Below are 21,219 nucleotides of genomic sequence, written 5' to 3' on the forward strand. Positions count from 1 at the left end.
GATAATATACCTTCTATTTTATTATTGGTTGATTTGTGGTTAGGTAAATAATAAATGATCTTTTTGTTTAGAAAATATAAAAAATTAATGATTTTTTAATCTATATGCACAATTCTAAAAACGACTTATACTAAAAAACGGAGGGAGTATAGTTATGAGCTAATTTGCTTAAAACCAAAGGAAGACGGTGAAATTAGGGATTTGCCAATAACAGTAAAAGTTTGTTGCGCGTGGGGTCAATCACTATGGTGAAAGACACAAATATCCTTTATACTCAACGAAGTCACTTCCAGAACCTAGATGATGTACACATATAAGCTGACAACAAGATTTATGTAGATTTGGAAAGATAATAAAAAGATTTGGGTTAGATTTGCTAAACTTATCTTTGTAAACGAAGAGGTACAGTGCCGTGGATTGTTCAACCCAAAACCACATCTTCTTTCATTGCCGCTGTCATTTTTTCTTCATCTTTTTTCTCTGTTCTTTTTTTTTTTCCTATTGAATCTAAACAAAAATAAAGTAGATCATGAATTCTGAATAATTCATGAGTTCATATGGTTCTTTCTCCATGAGTTCATGAGGTGGGGGATCTGGTGAAGGGGGAACCTCACCTACTGTCAAGAAGTTGAGAGGATGACCCACTGGTTCTAGCAAAAAGTAAAAGCTTCAAGCTTTAGGTAAATTTATATACATTTCTTTAATTGGAATCTTCTTCTTCCTCATGTGATGGAACTGGGAAGTTATGGTGGGTTGGATCTTCTATGTCAACTGATATCTATTAGAATATGGTAAACAACGACCTCGAGAATCTCCTTCTCAAAGTACTTACATGCTCCTCAACATGTGTCTTGTTTAACCATCTTTACTCTGTTCAATGGCGTAATTTGATCTTAGAACTAATATTTTCCCTTTTGTGTGTGTGTGAGAGTTTGTTGTTGCAGGGTCAACATGAGCCGGATTCACACCTCATGTTCGTACCGAGATAGGGCTATCAATCAAACCTTGGAATGTGAAATGATGGTGGGGGAAATTAACCACAAAGCCAAGAAGGTAATCCTTTTTGTTAGTGTGAAATAGTTAGTTATAAGTGTAAATATAATAGTAGCCAGATAACAATTTTCTTAGACCAACTACAATATATATTAGCTGAACAATAGTTTTGGCAATTTACCTATGTCTATTTATTGGTGATTGGGGTTGCATTACATACATGGCGAAGGACAATTATTGGTGTATATGTTTGCATATACAGATAATAGAATGAGTTATCTTACTTTTGTACTATGTAATGTATGTTCTTTCGCATAGTAGTTATAGCCTTTTAGTTTGTTCAAAACTTAAGAAATATGATGACATTATAAGGTATTTATAAACCCTAATTGTATTAATTTTCTTTTGATCTCAGGAGGTTGGTGGATTGGTACGTCTAAGGCGGTACGATTGGTATGTATTATCTAAGTGATACTATTGGACAGTTAATAAAAAAGATATCCATGTAAATATAAATTTAGAAGGAAAAATATTGGTGCGCGTTATTTACCTAAATAAACTTACATATTGTAAGTTATGTTCATTGCATTTCTATTTCTTATTTTCTGTAGGGATTTGACTCCTAACTATCCAAACTACGGCTGTCTACCAATGCCAATCCACCCATGTTTTCGGATCGTGGAAGACCGTTATTGTAAAATTTAACTTGGGTTCAATTTGTTTTTGGGAGGCTAAAACTTTTTGTAACCGTTGATGGCGGTTGGACATCAGTTACTGTTGTTTTCTTGGGTTTGGGAAGATGGTTATCAGCGATTTTAGTGTGGTCTGAGATTTTTTTGCATAGTTAAACTTTCTTGTAACCGTGTACGTAACAGATTAACTTAATATGTACAAGTTTGGTTGTATATATGTATTTCATGTGACAATACAACCGGTCAGACTAAGTGATTTTCACACAATACAATAAGTCAAGAAGATTGAAAAAAACATGTGCACAAATATGGAGAAGACATATAAGTGATCAAATTATTAGATGTCAAATTTTCCTCTTGGATAGTTACAACATTTTTTGACTATCCATGAACATTTCATTAACCCTAAAACCTAGTAGATGGAGAAGAAATATAAGTCAATTATTAGATGATGTCCAACTTTCCTCTTGGATAGCTACAACACTTTTTGGATGGCTAACACAATTAATGAACATATCAATAATAAGATTAGCTATAAATTATCATACCCTTACATTCTATAGTGTTAACCATAAATCGAAACCATAAACCTCCTACAGTCTATGATATAAGATTGCTTGTTAATTTTGTAGTTGTATGTGTTACTTGTTTGATAGTTTGTTAACGGTAATGAGAAACCTAACTTTCAATTATCTGGAATTCAATGTTATGGTACACGAAATGTTCTGACTATCCATTAAATAAAGTTTACGGCAATTTTGTGAGCTGGTAATTAATTTAATTATCGAAAGAGAGATGTTGCAGGTTCTTCGGCTTGGCTTGGCTTGGCTTTAGCGAGAGATCCTCAAGGAAATGCCCTTTATGGTTCGTTTGATTCCATTGTTAGCATTACCACAGTTATTGGTATCAAGCTTGGGAACAATCTGCAACACACCAATTAAATTCACATGCGTTTAGTAAAAAGTAAAGTGTAGAAAAACATGAATTTCGCTTAGGTTTGGTACAAAAAACATTAGGCCAAAAAGCTGTGCAGTTGTGTAAGCATGTGGATAAGCTCATCACTTGAAGGCTAGTTTACCAGAAAGGTAGATAATGGTGATTTGTAACAACATTAACATCTCATCTTCCTCCACTTCCTCTCCAAGAATACTTTTATCTAACGCTCTTGACAATTTCTCGGAAATTTTGACCAATTTACCAAAGGGGTAAACACAGAAATTATCGACGTCAATACGACAAGGCTTCTGATATGGTGTTACCCTCACACCCACTGTTTCTTCTCCATGGGAAAATCTTCTCCGGTAGCGGACGGTGGTGCTACCTCGTCAATAGAAATTGAGTACCAAAATTATTAGTGAATATGAAATGGCCGGGGTTTAACTAGAAGTATAGCGATGAAAGAGGAAGGTAGAAAACAATTTTGAATTTCACCTTGATTTTTAAAAAACAATGAAATTTGTAAACTCACCTTGATCTTACATATAACAAAGATTTGGGTGCAGAAGATAAGATCTTATGAGATTTTTTTACTCGATTTTGTCTACATGTAGCCGTAGGTCTTGACACTGTCCAACATAAGGGTAACAGAGTCCATAAATTACACAATCAAAAGGCAAACAGTGAAATTTGGCAAATCGCTAAAAACACATAAGTTCTTTGGTGTGTGTCCTAATTTCTCTATAATTAATAGGGTCCAAATTCGAACTGTTCGGTTCTTCAGTTATTTGATAAATGTGCCAAAACCTAGGTTTTAATAATCTCGTGGAGGCAAGAGTTTCGTAGTTTGGAATCTTGAAACATTTGAGAGAGAACCGCTTCCCAAAATCTTTAGTAGACCCAAACAACTTCCACAAAGAAGCTGAGAGAGATCGCCACTTGAAAAAGATGGAAGTCTTTTCTAATCACAATAAGGAACTCGAGACAACGAGAATAACTTGCAAGACTAGCCAAGGAGGAAAAACTTTCATTCCTTGATGAAATAAAATTCGAGAATAGAGGAATTTAAGAACATAAATATTACTGGTGTTATCACAAAGCCTTTCATTTTAAAATAAATAAAATAACTATATCCTTTATATAGTAAAACACAAGTCACTCAGCCAATCGTATTATGCCACATAATTTTAAAATTAAATTAGTTTAAAATATTTAAATAAAAAAAACAAAACTTTCCAACCAATTTTGATATTCATTAAACAAAATAAAATAAAAAAATTCTGAGTCCATCACGCCACTCACTATGATCACCCACTAACCACCAATCTTCAGGTAACTGCTCTATGTTACAATCTATGTTTGTGAAAGGTTATTCTATAACTGTCTGTTACTAAAAAAAAATACTATTTCTCTGATCTACAAACCCGATGTGGAAATGCAACAGTTCTTCTCTAAAATAAATTCTTCTATCATATTTGCATAACTTTCTCTTGCTCAATATATTTGGTTCTCACTCTTTTGAGTCTTTTCTCTACTTCATACAACATTTTTTTATCAAGTCTCACTGGCTCACATGAAAAAGTTCTTCTCATTAAATCTCAAGGTAACATTTATTTTTCAAATCTGAGACGGAGGGCAAAGTGTACAAAAAAAGTTTTTCTGTCTCTATGTTACTCTTCAAAAGTCTCTATTTTATTTTTCTTTCATTGCATGTTTAATGAAATTGTATCTTATGGCTAACAGCATACATAATGATTAATTGATGCAGATTTCAAAAAACGTGGAAAGAGCAAAAATATCTAACACTACAAAAAGGACTATCAGCAACAATGGAAGTACAGGTATGAGTATCATATTTTACTAAACTCTTAATCATAATGAAGTGTTGCATTTCTTTTACAGAATGAAAAAGAAGTGTTGTATTTTGCATAGTCTTCTTTGGATTAATATTTGTTTTTTTTTTGTTCCTCCATCAAAAATAAAATCCATGATGAAAACACTATAATTTTTTTTTTCGTCCCTCCAAAAAAAAAGAAGAAAATGTTATCATTATTCTAATAGAACTCAACGACTCAAGTATATGTTTACTTTCTACAAACATTGCAATACATTGTATTACCAATTTACCATGATTCCAGTTATAAATTTGGCTACAAAACATACTACTTTTACATGATAAATTAATCATTTTCTTTCCCGTACGCAGTACGGGCATAATACTAGTTAGTATTTTAAACTAGGTGTGGGCTCACACCTTGTGCGAGCTAATATATATTCTTAATTTTTTTTACTATTATATTTATTTTATGGTAATGTTTTTAGTTAGATATAAATATTTTTTTGTGTGTTTTCGGTCTTTATTAACCAAATCTCAATTGCTTACTGTGTGGAAATATTTTTCTTATTGTTTATACATGATTCTTTTATCTGGAAATTGAATCCTAAGTTTTTTTTTAATATTAAAGAATCTAGTTTTAAATTTTTTGGCTTAAGTGTAACCGTACTCAATATGATGGAACAAATCTTTAATTTAGTAGTACAGTTCTTGGCCATATAGAACTATGCAGAGAACTTGAATAAAACTCAATAATACATATCACTCTAATTTTCAGGATTGGTTTAAAAAAATATGATACGTGGTTTGCATACCAAGAATGTGCATGTTAAACATGTATCACTAAATATTAAAAAATTAAATAAGCGTCATGTCATAAAAACAAAACAATATTAAATTAAACTTTGAATAAAATTTACATTGTATCACGAATAGTAATTAATTCTAACTTAGTTAAACATTTTTCTATTGCAATTATATATTTTAAAGGTTCAACATTCACGACTTCGCCAATAATATCTAAAACACAAAACATTAGAAAGAAGAACTTGTGAACAAACATATCATAAATTGAATACATCAATAAAAAAATATGATATAGAAAATTCACCGACTAAACATTCTTTTTGATATTGACGTCCCAATATTTCTTTAAATTCCATGAAACAATTATTTTTAACTCTTTTGAAAAATCATCACAAAGTATGATTTTGGTTGTTCTATAGAAATTTATCTTAAAAAGCAGAGGGAGCATTTTATATTTTATGGTCTAATCACCAAAAGTGAAATTATGCAGAATAAAATAATCTCCTTAACATAACTTTGATAGAAAATTACCAAAAGACAAGTCGCCAAAAGAACATTTATCAATAGAAGCATGAGTCTCTAACTCTTTACAAAAATAAATTTCAAAATAATTGACTAACACCAAATCGTATAATTAATGTGAATCAATAATGAAATAAATTAATATTTACGATGGTATCAACCAACATCAATTGAAACAAATTTTGATTTTTTCATGCCCATCAAACTTATAATGAGAATATATACAATCATAGCATAGAGTCGGCAAATTATAATAATAGATTATTAAAATGGATACTAAGATAAAGTCGGCATCATAATTCTATGTATTAGCATTTGCGTACTACTATAACTATAATACGACCTAGACTAAGATAAATATCACTTACACATTATCTATACTATCATTAAGCTACAAACTATATTAAAAGATAGATTATGTTCCACGTCTAGTAATGAATATGATTTAAAATTATCCAGTAACAAATATGATTTTAAAATAGAATAATAAAAATTGATCATAACTCTTTAAAGTTACAGTTTTAAAAAAAAATATATGTATCTGATTACAAATCTTGAAATAGTTGTATTATTTAAATAAATAAATTATGACTTAGTTAAAAACTAATAATAAATTATTAAATAGCTAAAACCTAATAAAACATGACAAATTAGCAAAATTAACTTAAATCATGGAGAACATGACAAATAGGCAAAAATAAAAATAATTATATATCTAGTTACAAAGTATATAGTTTTTTTTTGGAACATAAATTAAAGTGTATAGTTATATCATTTAAATTAATAAATTAATGACCTCAACTAAAAATTAATAATAAATTAATGACTAAGCTAAAACCTAATAAAAATTTGACAAATAAGCAAAATCAAAATAATTATATATCTAATTACATATTTTATAGTTGTATTATTTCAATTAATAAATTATTGGCTCGGTTAAAAACTATTAATAAAACTATTTATAAATTAATGACTCAGTTTAAACATAACTTAAACATGACAAATAAACAAAATTACCTAAAATCATGGAAATCATGACAAATAAGCTAAATCACTTAAAAACTATTTATAAATTAATAACCCAACTAAAACTTAATTAAAACATTACAAATAAACAAAATTACCTAAAATCATAGAAATCATGACAAATAAATTAAATCAATTCATAAACTTGGCGATCTAAGAAACATGTCAGTGTCTCTAGTTCTAACAAAACTTATTCTTTAATGTTTTTTTTTGACATCTTATTCAATGATTTGTACAAAAATTAAGAAAAACAAATACTGTAAAACATTAGTATTTTTTTCTCTTATATCAAATTATTTCAACCATTAATGATTGGTCTAGGGGACAGAGTTAGCGGCTTGATCTCGAGGAACCGTACGGAAGTTAATTACTTGATTCGATGCCATGCTTTAACCTTTCAGTACTTTCTTTGAATTCTGAACAGAATTGACATATTTAAGAAGGTCTGCATGGGAGACTTTAATATCGATTTGGTATCATCTGTATAATAAGTTTGCAATCGTTTAATATTTGTGTTCAGTACGACGAATTAGACACATGCATGAATACCAAATAAATAACTTTCAAATATTTGAACCATGTAACGAATAAATCATCAATTGTTTGTATAACCTTTTAAATTTCAGCCAAAATTTTGTCGAGAAACGAAGAAAAAAAAAATCGCGTGACACGTGGCAGTGAAATATAAAGAATATAGCATAAAAAGATTAAAAGAAAAACAGTGTTCTAAAATATGGTACAGAAGCTCATCAGTATTCTAAAAATACTCGGTATAGGCGTCCATTTATACGGCGTTTAGGTGCTAATCAACTGTGTCGTTTTCATGTTATACATTGTTTGTGTAGTTCAAACATAATAAAGTTTAGACGACCGTTATGCGGTCTAAACGCGGATTTAATCGTTAATATTCAATGTAAAAAATATTATTATATAGAAACATATATTTGTTTAGGGGTTGTTTAGACGTCCACATATACGGATTAATCTGTGTGGTAGGACGAGCGCGTAGCGCATTTTAGAACACTGTAAGAAAAGTGACCATATTCAAAAAGTCACGTGATTTGTTACCAAATGTCAGTACATTTCCCACACTTGGCCGTTTTGTGGATCTCTCTCTCTCTCTCTCTTTTAAAACCTTTTCTCCAAATGTTATCTCCGGCGAAGTGTGAGTCAGAAGACCCCACAGCTCAACTGGATCTCCTCCACTCTTCTCCTAGATCCGAACCCGAACGCCTATCTCTCGTCCTCTCTCTTCCCAATCCCGCCGAAGCAGAGATGAGCACGAGCAGGAGATCCACGAGGATCAATTCTAATTCGCCTAAAGAGATTGGCGGAGGAGAAGGTGCTCAGTCGCCGAGAATTACCGGAAAGTCTGGATCGAGTAAGAGAAAGATTAGTAGCGCTCCGGTTAAGGTTAGTTGCAATGCAATGCAGGTTAGTTAGATCGTATAGTTCTTTGACATTGATGGATGTTTGTTTTCTTTTATGGATTGATGCAGAAAGATTCTGGCGGATTGTCATTCGAGTAAGTCAAAAGCTTCAAAGACTTGATTTCTTTAAATACCTAACTAACTAACTATTCTCTTTGTGAAACTGGTTAATTGATGCAGAGACATAGCTGCGATTGCCAAGAGCTTGGAGATGGGAGTCGTTTCCGAGTGCCAAGATAAGAACGACGATGCTGAAGGTAGATCGCAAGTTCCGGCTAAGAGGAAAGTTGACTGTGATGACATGAAGCGTTCTAGTCAGAGTCTCAGCAGCAGCAATAAACGGACGAGGAGATCTGCAGGGTTCACTAAGGGGATTGAGAATGAGGGAGAAGAAAATCTAGACGAGGAGCCTGTCCCATCCATTAGATCTCTAAGGCTATCTGGAACTGTTGAAAATGGTTTGGGATTATGTGGTGCAAAACAGGTGAGAGGGACTGAGAAGCTGGTGCAAGTTAGTGAGAATGGTAACTGCCGTGAGACTATAAAGAGATGTGAAGGTGATGGCCTTGTTTCATCTAAGCAAGAGCTATTAGGGTCAACTCTAAATGGTTGTAGGGTCAAGTCGTTAGGAAAACACAGATCTTCTGACCCAAATGCGAGTGGTGTTCACACCAGCTCTTTGAAAATTAGTGAAAATGGTACGCGTAATGGATTGCCGATGACAACTCCGTTAGTGGAACAAGAGTCACGTCAGAGTAGAACTAGTGACTGCGGTGCTACTGCTGATAACGGAGTAACTGGGGAGATGCATGCAAATTCTACTGTGATCTATCTCTCTGACGGCGATGAAGAGCCGCAGCCAGCCAAGGACGTACAAGATTCGGTTGAATTTTTGTATACGAAAAGCTCAAATGGAGATGCTTTGATTCAAGATGCAAGTGGATCTACCCTCTCCTCGGGGGGGAATTGGAGACAAGCACCACTGGATCAAAATAGTCCAATTAAATCAACCAAGGGAAAGGGTTCGCGAGTGACCCGTACTGCTGTCCGTGAAAAGCATGAACATGGTTCCTCCTTTTTCATTGGAGAGCCAATTCCTTGCGAGGAGGCTAAAGAGAGATGGCGCTGGAGATATGACCTCAAGGTAGTTGGTTAATTTCTCTCTACTTCACTACTTTAGTTTTCATTCGCAATAGAGTTTACATAGTCTAATGGTGTGTACATGAAAAACCGATGTCTTTGTCCGTCCCTTAAGATAGGCTCCCTTTGTTTAATCTCAGTTCCTTCTTTTTACTATCGAAATATCAGCCTCGTGTCTGATTGCGAGTTCCATTTATTTTCAGGAGCACAAATCTAAGAGGAGAGGCCAACAGTCAGAGTAAGTAGTCGATGTTTTATCAACTCACTGTTTACCTAAAACATTTTTGCTTCATATTTCGTTTGTTCTACCGTTACATTAAATAATCCTGAACGATTCTTTTGAAGAGATGACGAAGACATGATTGTTGCAAATGTGGAATGCCACTATTTGCAGGCAAAAGTCGACAATGAAACGTTCAGCCTCGGAGACTTTGCCTGCCTAATGGTAAAACGTGCTTCTCTATCATTGATTATTGTATTCTTTGCTTCAGTATCCTTGGGCTACTTTTCGTTTCTTAATTGGATACGCTACTTTTTCCCTTCAAGAGCCTTAGGTTTTCTAGAATGTTGTGCACTTGTGAAATGGAGATATATAGCTAATCAAACCTCCGTCTCCATAATAGTTCCCGATTCATTACATTAATTTTACAGGGTGATGGAGAAGAGCCACCTATCGGCAAGATAGTAGAGCTTTTTAAGACAACAGATGGAGAAAGCTACTTCCGAGTTCAGTGGTTGTACAGAGCAACGGATACAGTGTGTATACAATTTCTTATCTTTCTTCTTGTTTAATACTTTGCGACGCGAGAACTTGTTACTCATTTGTCTAATGTTTGTAGGTAATGCAGAAGCAGGCTGCTGATCATGAGAGAAGGCGTCTCTTCTACTCTACTGTAATGAATGATAATCCAATAGATTGTCTTATTTCTAAAGTTACTGTTTTACAAGTATCACCTAGGGTATGCTGAGCAAGCTCTTTCCCTTCTTTCTGCATTTCTCAGTCTTACAAGATCTGCCAATGTTTTTACAACCTGCAGTTGATACTTTCGTGACTTTGCAGGCAGGATTAAAGCCCAATTCTATAAAATCTGACTTTTATTTTGATATGGAGTATTGCGTGGAGTTTTCGACATTTCAAACCTTGAGAACTCGTAAGTTCTCTTGCTGTAAAGCAATACATATACACAATCCTAGGCACAGGAGCTTGAGCATTGCTTCCTTCTTTTTGGTCTCAGAAACTTCCGAAAACAAGCTTGAGTGTTGCGCCGACGTGACACCTACAGAATCCACTGAATCTATTTTGGAAGATAAAAGTTTTAGCAAAGAGCTTCTGGTGCTTGATCTTTACAGTGGTTGTGGTGGAATGTCCACTGGGTTGAATCTTGGAGCCAAGATTTCTGGAGTTGATGTCGTGACGGTACTACTTGCTTTAAGTAATTAATATTTTTCTCTTTAACTAAGGATGGACTGCTCTTTTAGCACTCAGTTTCATTAATATCATAATTCTAAATTTTTCATTTTCAGAAATGGGCTATTGACCAGAATTTGGCTGCCTGTGAGAGCTTGAAACTGAACCATCCACAGACGCAGGTCAGAATACTTTTGGTACCAATTGCTAGATCATTTTAAGGAGAATGATGCCAAATCTGATATTGCTGTCTTTGTTTACAGGTTAGGAATGACTCTGCTGGAGATTTCCTCCAACTTTTGAAGGAGTGGGGTAAATTATGCAAGCGCTATGTGCGTAACAATGGTCATACAACTGATACATTAAACCCCGAAAATTCAACAAAGGAAGCCACTGAAAGTAGCTCTTCTACTGAAGATGATTCAGAACCTGAGGAGTACGAAGTTGAAAAGCTGGTTGATATATGCTATGGTGATCCTGACAAGACAGGAGAACGTGGCCTAAAGTTTAAGGTATGGCAAGAGGACATGTCACAATTTTGTTGTTGATCGACTTTACTCTTTAGTCTTTACGGGTTTAAGAATGTTCTTTTCACCTTCTACAACTTGCAAGATAGATATTCTTCATGTCTTTGCTCTCTTGCGACATAGAATTTATGCTCATGACTATTTTATCAGGTGCACTGGAAAGGATATAGCAGCAACGAAGATACTTGGGAGCCAGCAAAGGAATTGAGGTATATGATTTAAATTAATGCTAAAAAGGGTCTCTGTTGTTTATCCCGATCTAATTAATATTGTTTGAAATTTTAGCAATTGTCAAGATGCCATCCGGGAGTTTGTAACAAGTGGATTCAAGAAGAATATCTTGCCACTTCCTGTAAGATCGTTTCCTTTCATCTAAATTGAATGTTTGATCTTTGAAAATTGTATGAGTGTAGTACCATCAACATCTTATTTCACTGAAATCAGAAAATTTTGTAAATGAATGTTAATCCAGGGCGGTGTTGGCGTGATATGTGGTGGACCTCCATGTCAAGGAATTAGTGGCTATAACCGCTTCAGGGATGTTGATTCTCCGTTGACTGATGAAAGGAATCAGCAAATTGTAGTTTTCATGGACATAGTTGAGTATCTGAAACCCAAATTCGTGTTGATGGAAAACGTTGTTGATATTCTGCGTTTGGACAAAGGTTCTCTTGGGAGGTACGCTTTGAGCCGTCTTGTGGACATGAGATACCAAGCGAGGCTAGGTATCATAACAGCTGGTTGCTATGGTCTTTCCCAATTTCGTTCCCGAGTTTTCATGTGGGGAGCTGATCCAAACATGGTGAGTTTATTATATGCCTACTTTTAACTTCCTCCTCCTGACTGTTTCCACGTTAAAAATAATTTGGTATTATATTCCAGAAACTGCCTCCGTTTCCGCTTCCAACCCATGATGTTATTGTCAGATATGGGTTTCCTCTCGAGTTCGAGGTAACATTACTGTAAACTGGTGATTACTTCGTACTCTTTGCCTGAGCCCTGGCGTTCTCCCAACTCAACCCATCTTGGCTTTCATGTTTCAGAGGAATGTAGTTGCTTACAGTGAAGGTCAGCCCAGAGATGTTGAAACAGCTCTTGTTCTAAAAGATGCGATATCAGATCTTCCTCATGTAAGTTTCATATCCATTAGATCCATGTGCAGTTCAGGGTTAATCCCATAGATTTCTAATTTTCTTTCATTTCACAACTCTAGGTGTCAAACAACGAAACCCGGGAAAGAATGTCCTATGAAAGTCTCCCAGAGACAGATTTCCAGAGATACATTAGATCAACCAAACACGGTAAGTTGGACCTGTCTGGAATTTTAGAATTAAGAGTCTCAGAAATGACTACTCACTCGCATATTCCATAAGTTACTCAGGCGTTAGCGTTTTGCTTTGTCAGATATGACTGGCTCTGCGACTGATAACTGTACAAAAAGGACGATGCAACTGTATGATCACAGGCCGTCCCTTTTGTCTGAAGATGATTATAACCGAGTTTGTCAAATCCCAAAGAAGAAGGTAGTCACTTCTTTCTACTAACCAGTATTCCGGCAGAGCAACATTCTCACCGTAGATAATTTTGCAGGGAGCTAATTTCAGGGATCTTCCAGGGTTAATCGTCAGAAACGACAATACAGTCTGCCGTGATCCATCAATGGAACCTGTCCTTCTGCCATCAGGAAAACGTTTGGTAAAGACTCCTCTTATATAAGTAGAACCATATCAAAAAATGTAGCTATTGACATGCTACTTGTTAAGTCTGCTGATTGAACACTTGTAGAAATTTTAGAAACGAATATATGTATATAAAATCAGCTGACGTGTGGCCCTCTTTAGGTACCAGAATATGTCTTTACTTTTCAGCAAGGGAAATCTAAAAGGTAATTTTCTTGAAACAATTTGTTGAGCATTCCTATGTGTTTCTAAGTCTCTCTGGATTTCTGGTATGGCAGACCGTTTGCGCGTCTTTGGTGGGACGAAACAGTTCCAACCGTTCTGACAGTCCCCAGCTGCAGCAATCAGGTATCCTTAAACTCACCACCCATGTAGATCTCACTTGAAACCCATCTTTTATGTTCTTTAACATTCAGTTTTCGCTATTTACAGGCGTTTTTGCATCCAGAGCAAGATCGAATACTAACCATAAGAGAAGCCGCACGGCTTCAAGGTTTCCCTGATTACTTCCAGTTCTGTGGAACCGTTAAACAAAGGTACTTTACTTGTTTTCTTTTGTAAAAAAGTCTAAAAAAAAATAGCAGAGATAATAGTGTGACAGATTCCTTAGCGAATCTCACTCACTGCTTTTGGTTTTGTACAGGTACTGTCAGATTGGAAATGCAGTGGCGGTCTCGGTTTCTCGTGCTTTGGGCTATTCTCTAGGTATGACTTTCCGTGGTCTAGCCGGTGACGAGAATATGATAAAACTTCCCCAGAAGTTTTCTCATTCAAGTTACCTTCAGCTTCAAGAATCCATTCCTCACTAAAATTATGTAGTTGTACGACTTGGAAAGTCAATAGCAGCAGAAATGTTGTACCTTTTACCATTTATTTCTCTACACGAGGGTTGAGCTAAACGAAGACGTTCTGAGCTCAAACTCTTATCAATTTTTCTCATCAAACTACAAATTTTGTTGATTAGTTATGGCTGATAAAACCATGTTTAATTTTTTTAAAAAAATTTCTTTCATTTTACATGTGTTTAGTGTAAGCTTGAAGTAAACCCACTATGCTTATTTTTATTCAAAAAGAGACTTTAAAATGATTTGAGCTCATAAAGGCGTGAACCTAGCGCTAATGACAAGGGCCAATGACTAATAGGAAAAAAATTACAACAATTAAAAACCAAGGATAACAAATGCCTTGGCTTTGAATGCTTTGGTTAAAAGGAAAACCCGTGGGATCTCTTTATCTTACAGCTTCTATGGCTTATTAGTCTTCTAACAACTCCTTTGGTAATACCAAATTGGTATGTACCAAATCCTTATAAAGCCTAGAGGCATGTAATCATTGTCCCTTCAATGCCATTGTAAACTTGGCTACTCTATGCCAATGAATGGGTCGATTACCAAGCAAAATAGAAGTTGCACATTGTAACGAGATATGTAATAAACTATTTTTTTTCACTATGAATTGATATTACAAAAATAAAAAAAAAGATGTATCGAAACAAAGATGGGAAAAGAAAAGAAGACGTGATAAAGAATTGACCATTTCAAAGAGCAACCAAACACTTTTATGTGACAGAAAATATATGAAAGTTTGATGGTAATTTTTTCTGAAGTGGTTGTTAAGGAGTCAATACACTATTTTATTAATCTGACTCCAGATTCGGAACTATAGCCGAAGAGAGCTCTATATGCGAAACCCGAACCGCACCGATGAGCCTTTCCGGCAACTCCTCCGGTGTATTTGCCTGCAAAACCGAACCATATTTGTTTTATACATTATAACAGTAACCCCAACTACTTGAGCAAAAAAAAACATATGATATTATGTGTCCGTTTGTTACCTACCTGTACAAGGAAAGCCATTTCGACAACCAACGATGTGATTACACCAATGACGAGACCCAGAACTCCATTTGCAACAGTTGATGAACCAATATCCACGTCGATCTAACAAATGAACACGATACAATCATTGTGTTATTAATGTTTACAGAGAGAGCTTTCATATTCAATGCATGTTCACTCACTTCTAAGTATGTCGGGCCACGAATGTAGTTGCAGTCCACTGCTTTCCCGAGGAGACATGGGGTGCTTCCCACGCTTTGCCGTACTATCCATGACCCCTGTTATAGATTTCGGTTATAATATGGAAAAAAATAATGTGAATATATACTTGCAGTAGTAATCACACAAACAAAGAGAGATAAAACATACCTTAGGAACTTGAGGTATAAGCTTTAGCCGGCTATTTCGAAATTCATCGTCACCATCAACAAAACGTTGCAACAGGGACCCAGGTACAAGTTCTTTCGTCACGAAATAAAACACCATACTGTAGTGTGTTGACCCCGGAACCTATTATTGAAAAAAACAGTTTTAAACGTGTATAAATATGACTTTGTGGTTTGTGCATTACGTTTAGAATCTTAATAATAGTTTGGGGCCAAACTTACTTGAACATTAACCACCATCGAGAATAGACCTTTCTCTGCAGCAACCTGAACATTGTTTATCGAAAGACTCAATAATCTTTCATGGAGATTTCTTTCTAAGCGATAAAGATGAATCCACAAGCAAGAGTATAAATAACATAGGAAGTATTTGAATATTCTTACTTGTGCTGCGCAGCCTTTACGCCTAGCCACATGATCTATTCTTTTACTGTCTTTGAACCAGTCGACAGCAACCAGATCCATAAGATGCTTCCCAGCAGGAATCTTCAGTACAGCATTAAACGGACAGGAACAGAAGTTAGCCGGAATGTAAGAACCCAACCATTCAGCAATTAGCAAGACAAAAGGTTTACTGACCTTTCTTTTATCGTCACAGAAACTCTTGCTACGAACTTTGAAGTTGCTCCCGTCAGAAGTCCTCCAGCAGTTACGAGCATTTTCATTTTCATTTCGCTTTAGATTACCCGAAAAGCATGATAGATCAATGTTGTGAGCAGGTTCTTCTTCTGAAACCGCATAAGAAACCATCGGAGGTATTAGATAAGCCTAATGAGCTCGAAGTAGGAAGCTTAAACTTAATGATAGGGTGCTCACCTGTTTTCTTGACATCAGTCTCTGTTTTACTTGTTTCAGGCTGAAACAGTACACAAGAATAACTATTCAATTCCAGATGATGCTTAATATTAGAAAAAAAAACCTAAATGCTCAGTATTTAAACCTCTTGTTCTGATTCAGCGATCTGAAACTCATCATCATCATCTGAGTCTTCATCCAGGAGCACGGAGTTTCTGTTGGCAGAGTTTGTTTGATCAACAGAAAATGCAGACTGGTGCACAGACCTTCCGCTCTTACTCAAGCTCAAGGAGGAAGATGCCATATTAACCATAACAGGGATCCTGGTATGAACACCTCTCTCATCTGTCTGTGAAAACCATTCCCGCAAACCTGCCATGAGCACGAGACAATGTATTACAACGGATGCTAATAAATTAGCCAGTGGATTTCTTTTGAAAGAAAGCATGAAAGAGCTTACCAGCAACACTGTTCAGCATTTGAAGAAGACAATGTTGTTGAAATGCTGGAAGATAGCCTGCACCCCACCCTTTTAGATCAATTTGTATTAGGTGTTGCACCTGTGTTCTAGGCCTCCCATTTCGGGGCTTTAGCGGGGCAATATTATATCCTCCACCTAAGTTTAACAAAAGTAGGACGGGTTAGATAGTAGTAGATCCACGATCATATTAAGCGTTCAGACATTCTTTGAGTTTGCTAAGCTTACTCTCGAGATGAGCACGGACACATCCAGGTTGTGGACCACAATTATCATGCTCCCTAGAACGGAACAGCACAACTTCACAGAAAGAGCGAGATAAATAACCAACAAGCTAATGTAAAACAATATTTACAGATTATAGCATGAGTAAAGGGGGAAAGGAAGGTACCATAACTCCCATCATCATTACGTCGCCAATAGCGGACATAACATAGGTCACGAGGCCACACAACCCTGGAGCCATTTGAATCAATTAGCATAAAAGTAAGCTTCTCAAACTAGTAAAGTAATATTCTGACCAGAAACAGAAAGATCACAAATGCTAACAATAACTATAATCCTGAATTGTTCCCCTGGAGTTATTGGAGCATATGAGATCTAATCAGTTGGAATCAAAATCACTTACATTGGAAACCAGTCGAGTAAAAGTCTATGATAGAGCACTGCTGTATGACCATCCACCTCTTCCACTAAGCTACCATACTGAAAGCTGCAGTCCCACCTGCATCACACAGGAAAAAAAATAGGAACATAAATAACTTGAGATACAGACCAGAACACCAGAACAAAATACTTCTGGATGCATACTATAGATAGACATTCATGGGCAGAAGACATTATTTTACAAAGAAACAGAAGCATATAGATCCAACACTAGTAATACAATGCACTGCAAAGAAAGTTTTAAGAGATTTCCATATAATAATGCCTAACTGAAACGAAATGAAGAAAAATGAACACCGCGCAGACTAAATGGAAAAACAGAAGGTAGAGAAACACCTACTCATAACGAGTGCCATCCATGCTCATCACAAGTTCGAATACTTCCTCACATGTTGCCTCCACTACGCCAACAGCTTTCATTGCCCTGCTGCAGCTTCTTGGCTGCACATGTAGCACTGTAAATGACGGCTCTTGTCTAGATAAAGCTATTATATAAATCATACGGCAATCAGTCCATAAAATTGATAAGGTATTAGAAATTTCCATACAAGGTAATCAACTTCAAGAAGCTCTTCAAAAATCCGAAGACCTGTCAAATGTATAGAAAACAAAAACAAAGAAGATTAAGACCAAATCCTAGCTCTTTCTATGAAAGCAATCTTCCAGTTCCTATAGCAGTTAACTAAAAAGAGTACTAGGTTGTGCAAGTTCCACATATATATTGTGATTTAGAATTGGAAATTAGTAAATTATGTTGCATTGCAGAAATGGCAGCATGTTCTACCCTGTAAAACCACTAACCATTTTGGCACTGAAGTAGACGCCAGTGCTTTCTCGAGAAAGCTTGATTATCAGAATTCTGGTTCGCCAACTCTGCATCAAACTCCTTAGTCCAGTCAAGTACAGATTCTGGAGGACCTGCACATTTTCTTGACGTGATTAGATTACAACCAAGATTGCAGTTGACCAGATTGGCTCATGAATATATGGAAAGAACCATTTCCAATAGTTGTCCGTCTCATTAAACTTCGCCGAGAGCCATCTTCACCCTCTGGTGCACTAAACCTGAAGAAAATTGCAAATATTTACTGTTATATGCATGTTAAAGTAAAAAAAAAAAACAATACAACAGAGCCAAACATCTAAAGGTGTGATATCCGAAACGAAATTGTTCACATCCCAGCATTCAACATTTTATAAGCATCTTCCAGCATTTGTAACATACTTACAATGACTCAAAACCAAGGCAGCCGATTTGGAGAGAAGTTAATACTCAAACTAGGATTCATAGTTGACTTCCTAATTTTGTTATTAAACAGGATAACACTTTTTGAAGTTTTATTCTACAATCATGATCACCACAAACCACTTATTCTTATTTGGATAAATATGGATGGTCATCAATCAAGCAAGTAAAGTTTATAAGCGAAGAGAGTGATCAGAGCATTATTCCATAAAAAGAACTTATGATTAAATCAGTGAAATCCTATGTTTCTCCTCAATCAGTGAGTTGTTTGCAAATTGGATCAACCTGCCAGCAGAGATGGAGAAAGCATATGAGATGGGCACTTACTGGCTTTCATGATCTGAAGATGAAGCAGTCCTTCCACTATCCATTCCAGACTTATATTCAAATGAAACATATTGCTGACCATTTGGAACCTGGGACTCTTGATGCTGCGCAAAACACAATGAGGTAAATCAGATAAAGCACCAATACACTCAAGTTTAGACAGTAAATACTGAATAATTGATATCGTAATCTAGGAGCTGGCAGGCAGATGACAAACCTGGTCTATAACAGACTCAATTTTCTCCTTCCACATTAGTGCTTCCTGGATGTTGAACGCTGCCATCTAGCAAGAATATACTACACCATATTAACCAAAGAAGACGCAAGAAATTGCCAAGTAACAAAGTAAATATAGTTTTTCTGGAAGTAAAGAGAAAGTACCGTTATTCTATGGTGCTTTTCTTTCTTGTTATAGACAGACAGCACGTAAACCATCTGCAGAATAAAGTTGGCAAGCACAAAAGAAAAGGTATAAGGGAATAGCACAGACAAGGTTATGAAAAATGCAGATTAAGTTGACAAACGAAAACAATCAACTGATTCACAACAAATATTATGAAATGTCTTTCTCCAGCGGAGAGAAGAAAGCTACCTTTTCACAACCTTAAGATGATCTCTCTAGTTTTATACGTTAAACCAAAGAATTTTATATAATATACACATAAACAATGTAACATGCTTAGTTTTGGTTCGTAAGAGAGTTGGAGCACATTCGTTAACCATATCTAAGTTGACTGAAGTATTCAACTCAGTTACTCAGTTCACATAGATATTCCTGACAACTGAAATATATATCTCTACCAAGAGAGTATTTATTCTCCTAGTCAACACCTCTCTTACACCATGACTGAAAGTTCAAATATTGGCAGGGAAGAGAAGATAATAATTGTTGCAATTCCAAAACAAAGTAACATGGCAAACATCACACACACATCTAAAAGCGCTTCGAGTAACAACAACATAAGAGTAAAAATAAGACTGACATGTCCATGATGGGTCTTCAAGCCTCGATCTTCAACTCTGCAGTTGCCATCAATTAACATGGTCTTGATAGGAACCTATATTCACAAGTCCAAAACATCACTAAACCCACGAAACTCATATGTCATCATATAAGAGAGAGAGAGAGAGAGTGCCAAAACAGAAAAGTCTGAGACTTTTTGTTTCCTTTAGCATAACACCGCCTTACAGTTCAGTCTACTATCTCGAAACCCAAAGGGGAAAGTTTCAAACTTGCAGAGACCTACTCAAAAAACAATCAAACTAAAAGAAAAAAAGAAAAGCAAAAGACTTTGAAGAAAGAGAATGGGTTTAGACCTGATAGTCCTGAGGCTTCTTCTTGTAATAGGCCAAGAGACGAGGCTCCAAAACGAAATACCTCATGTGAATATACGATCTCCCGATCTTCCTCCTTCCATACCTCACCATCCACCCTTCGTACACTACCTTTGACATTGCTCCACCCCCCCCCAAAAAAAGATCGAACCTTTTTTAAAGATCGGAACTAACTCTAGATGACCTGATTGTGTTCATCGGCGCTGGAATCTGTTCGGTTCCGCAGATTCCGCAGCCGTAGCGGAGATCTATGAGCTCACACACCTTCTAAAATTTCAACACGACTATAAAGGATTCAACTTTGACGAAAATAGAAAATAGATATTCTTCTTGAGGAATATAATCACAGAAGAGAGAAAGAGATATGTATATTTAACAAAATTAATTGAAATAAAAACTAGTCACGCCAAAGACGTAAGTTATTATAGTTTGTTGAACAAATTAACAAAACATAATTAATACTGCTAATTTAATTGATTTGTTTTATTTATTTAATTTAAAGTCAGGCCTAATCACTTCCTAACGCCCATTTTGAGTTTGTCGTCATTAGCTGACGAAGCAAGTCCATTCTCGAGGTCGCTGACGGCAGGCTTATTGTGTGTTAGGCAGATAAGAAGAACACGACGACGTATTAGCATATTAGATTACGTGTGAACCATCACAATACACTTGAACTACAATCATTGGCTGAGATTAGAGTGGTAATTAAGACAACTAGTTCTTGAAAACATTCCAAAAGTTTATTTATCAGCGAAATGTTCTTATGTCAAAACTCAAAAAGTAAGTTCAAATGTTAACTAATAATCTTCAGATCGGTTATGCAGTGACCAAATATGTAGTACATGATTGAAGATTAGACTGAAATGAAATAAATCCATGATTTTGGTTATTGGTTTAATAAGATGCAATGATAGATTCTATGAGATATTGAAGAGGAGCAAGCATATGAAGATGAATCCCATCAGGAGATTTAACCAAGTTGAAAGTTTTCTGAAATCATAGTATCATAAATAGCCAGATAGTTTAGGGTTTTCGGGTTAAATATCAAAAAGGGTTTTTAGATAAAAATATCAGATAATCTATACTATTATCTGCGAAGTAAGTTTTTGCAACAAAGCTCTCACGTTAAAAGTTAGAGCGGTTAATATCGATAC

At 35.5% G+C, this 21,219-nt stretch overlaps 3 protein-coding genes across 8 annotated transcripts; 2 read left to right on the plus strand and 1 right to left on the minus strand.

Moving 5' to 3' along the window:
- The first annotated feature begins 132 nt into the window (after nucleotides 1–132).
- LOC111202165 lies at nucleotides 133–1,900 on the plus strand. 5 transcript variants are annotated; one of them, XR_007318380.1, is made up of 4 exons: nucleotides 133–791; nucleotides 932–1,053; nucleotides 1,409–1,446; nucleotides 1,605–1,900. XR_007318380.1 is itself a non-coding variant. In XM_022694596.2 (4 exons), exons 1-4 carry the CDS (start codon nucleotides 730–732, stop codon nucleotides 1,696–1,698), a joined length of 303 nt encoding a protein of 100 aa, XP_022550317.1. In that variant the 5' UTR covers nucleotides 156–729; the 3' UTR covers nucleotides 1,699–1,900. The 5 variants fall into 5 exon arrangements, 1 of the variants encoding a protein (XP_022550317.1); XR_002655028.2 differs by having other exon boundaries at nucleotides 137–824; XR_002655030.2 differs by having other exon boundaries at nucleotides 149–680; nucleotides 945–1,053.
- A 5,986-nt stretch (nucleotides 1,901–7,886) lies between these two features.
- LOC106423266 (DNA (cytosine-5)-methyltransferase CMT2) lies at nucleotides 7,887–14,006 on the plus strand. 2 transcript variants are annotated; one of them, XM_013864050.3, is made up of 23 exons: nucleotides 7,887–8,223; nucleotides 8,310–8,335; nucleotides 8,421–9,384; nucleotides 9,584–9,618; nucleotides 9,726–9,825; nucleotides 10,032–10,136; nucleotides 10,220–10,339; nucleotides 10,441–10,531; nucleotides 10,616–10,797; nucleotides 10,905–10,970; nucleotides 11,052–11,300; nucleotides 11,466–11,524; nucleotides 11,601–11,667; nucleotides 11,788–12,117; nucleotides 12,198–12,266; nucleotides 12,359–12,445; nucleotides 12,529–12,616; nucleotides 12,720–12,838; nucleotides 12,906–13,010; nucleotides 13,157–13,200; nucleotides 13,273–13,342; nucleotides 13,427–13,530; nucleotides 13,638–14,006. In XM_013864050.3, the coding sequence occupies exons 1-23, from the start codon at nucleotides 7,957–7,959 to the stop codon at nucleotides 13,801–13,803; spliced, it is 3,513 nt and encodes a 1,170-aa protein (XP_013719504.1). In that variant the 5' UTR covers nucleotides 7,887–7,956; the 3' UTR covers nucleotides 13,804–14,006. The 2 variants fall into 2 exon arrangements, with proteins under 2 accessions (XP_013719504.1, XP_022550318.1); XM_022694597.2 differs by having other exon boundaries at nucleotides 10,220–10,273.
- Nucleotides 14,007–14,414: 408 nt separating this feature from the next.
- LOC106423232 (protein ENHANCED DISEASE RESISTANCE 2) lies at nucleotides 14,415–20,452 on the minus strand. The gene is made up of 22 exons (XM_048745507.1): nucleotides 20,048–20,452; nucleotides 19,714–19,788; nucleotides 19,112–19,165; nucleotides 18,948–19,013; nucleotides 18,731–18,834; nucleotides 18,155–18,222; nucleotides 17,959–18,075; nucleotides 17,706–17,746; nucleotides 17,498–17,598; nucleotides 17,120–17,215; nucleotides 16,883–16,947; nucleotides 16,720–16,791; nucleotides 16,474–16,629; nucleotides 16,159–16,385; nucleotides 16,035–16,074; nucleotides 15,798–15,946; nucleotides 15,603–15,704; nucleotides 15,441–15,485; nucleotides 15,202–15,342; nucleotides 15,015–15,110; nucleotides 14,833–14,934; nucleotides 14,415–14,732 (listed from the first exon to the last, which is right to left on the minus strand). Exons 1-22 carry the CDS (start codon nucleotides 20,183–20,185, stop codon nucleotides 14,631–14,633), a joined length of 2,157 nt encoding a protein of 718 aa, XP_048601464.1. The 5' UTR covers nucleotides 20,186–20,452; the 3' UTR covers nucleotides 14,415–14,630.
- Nucleotides 20,453–21,219: the final 767 nt, after the last annotated feature.

The sequence above is a fragment of the Brassica napus genome, chromosome C1 (assembly GCF_020379485.1).
Source record: "Brassica napus cultivar Da-Ae chromosome C1, Da-Ae, whole genome shotgun sequence".
NCBI lineage: Eukaryota > Viridiplantae > Streptophyta > Magnoliopsida > Brassicales > Brassicaceae > Brassica > Brassica napus.

Coding starts and splice junctions, on each gene's coding strand:
- LOC106423232 (XM_048745507.1), bottom strand. CDS start 20,185: ATGTCAAAGGTAGTGTACGAAGGGTGGATGGTGAGGTATGGAAGGAGG. Junction 18,835..18,947: donor TTGAGTCTGTTATAGACCAG/GTTTGTCATCTG, acceptor TGTTTTGCGCAG/CATCAAGAGTCCCAGGTTCC. Junction 18,223..18,730: donor TCTTCAGATCATGAAAGCCA/GTAAGTGCCCAT, acceptor AATTTTCTTCAG/GTTTAGTGCACCAGAGGGTG.
- LOC106423266 (XM_013864050.3), top strand. CDS start 7,957: ATGTTATCTCCGGCGAAGTGTGAGTCAGAAGACCCCACAGCTCAACTG. Junction 10,137..10,219: donor TGTACAGAGCAACGGATACA/GTGTGTATACAA, acceptor TAATGTTTGTAG/GTAATGCAGAAGCAGGCTGC. Junction 11,525..11,600: donor GAGCCAGCAAAGGAATTGAG/GTATATGATTTA, acceptor TTGAAATTTTAG/CAATTGTCAAGATGCCATCC.
- LOC111202165 (XM_022694596.2), top strand. CDS start 730: ATGGAACTGGGAAGTTATGGTGGGTTGGATCTTCTATGTCAACTGATA. Junction 1,054..1,408: donor TTAACCACAAAGCCAAGAAG/GTAATCCTTTTT, acceptor TTTTGATCTCAG/GAGGTTGGTGGATTGGTACG. Junction 1,447..1,604: donor CGTCTAAGGCGGTACGATTG/GTATGTATTATC, acceptor TATTTTCTGTAG/GGATTTGACTCCTAACTATC.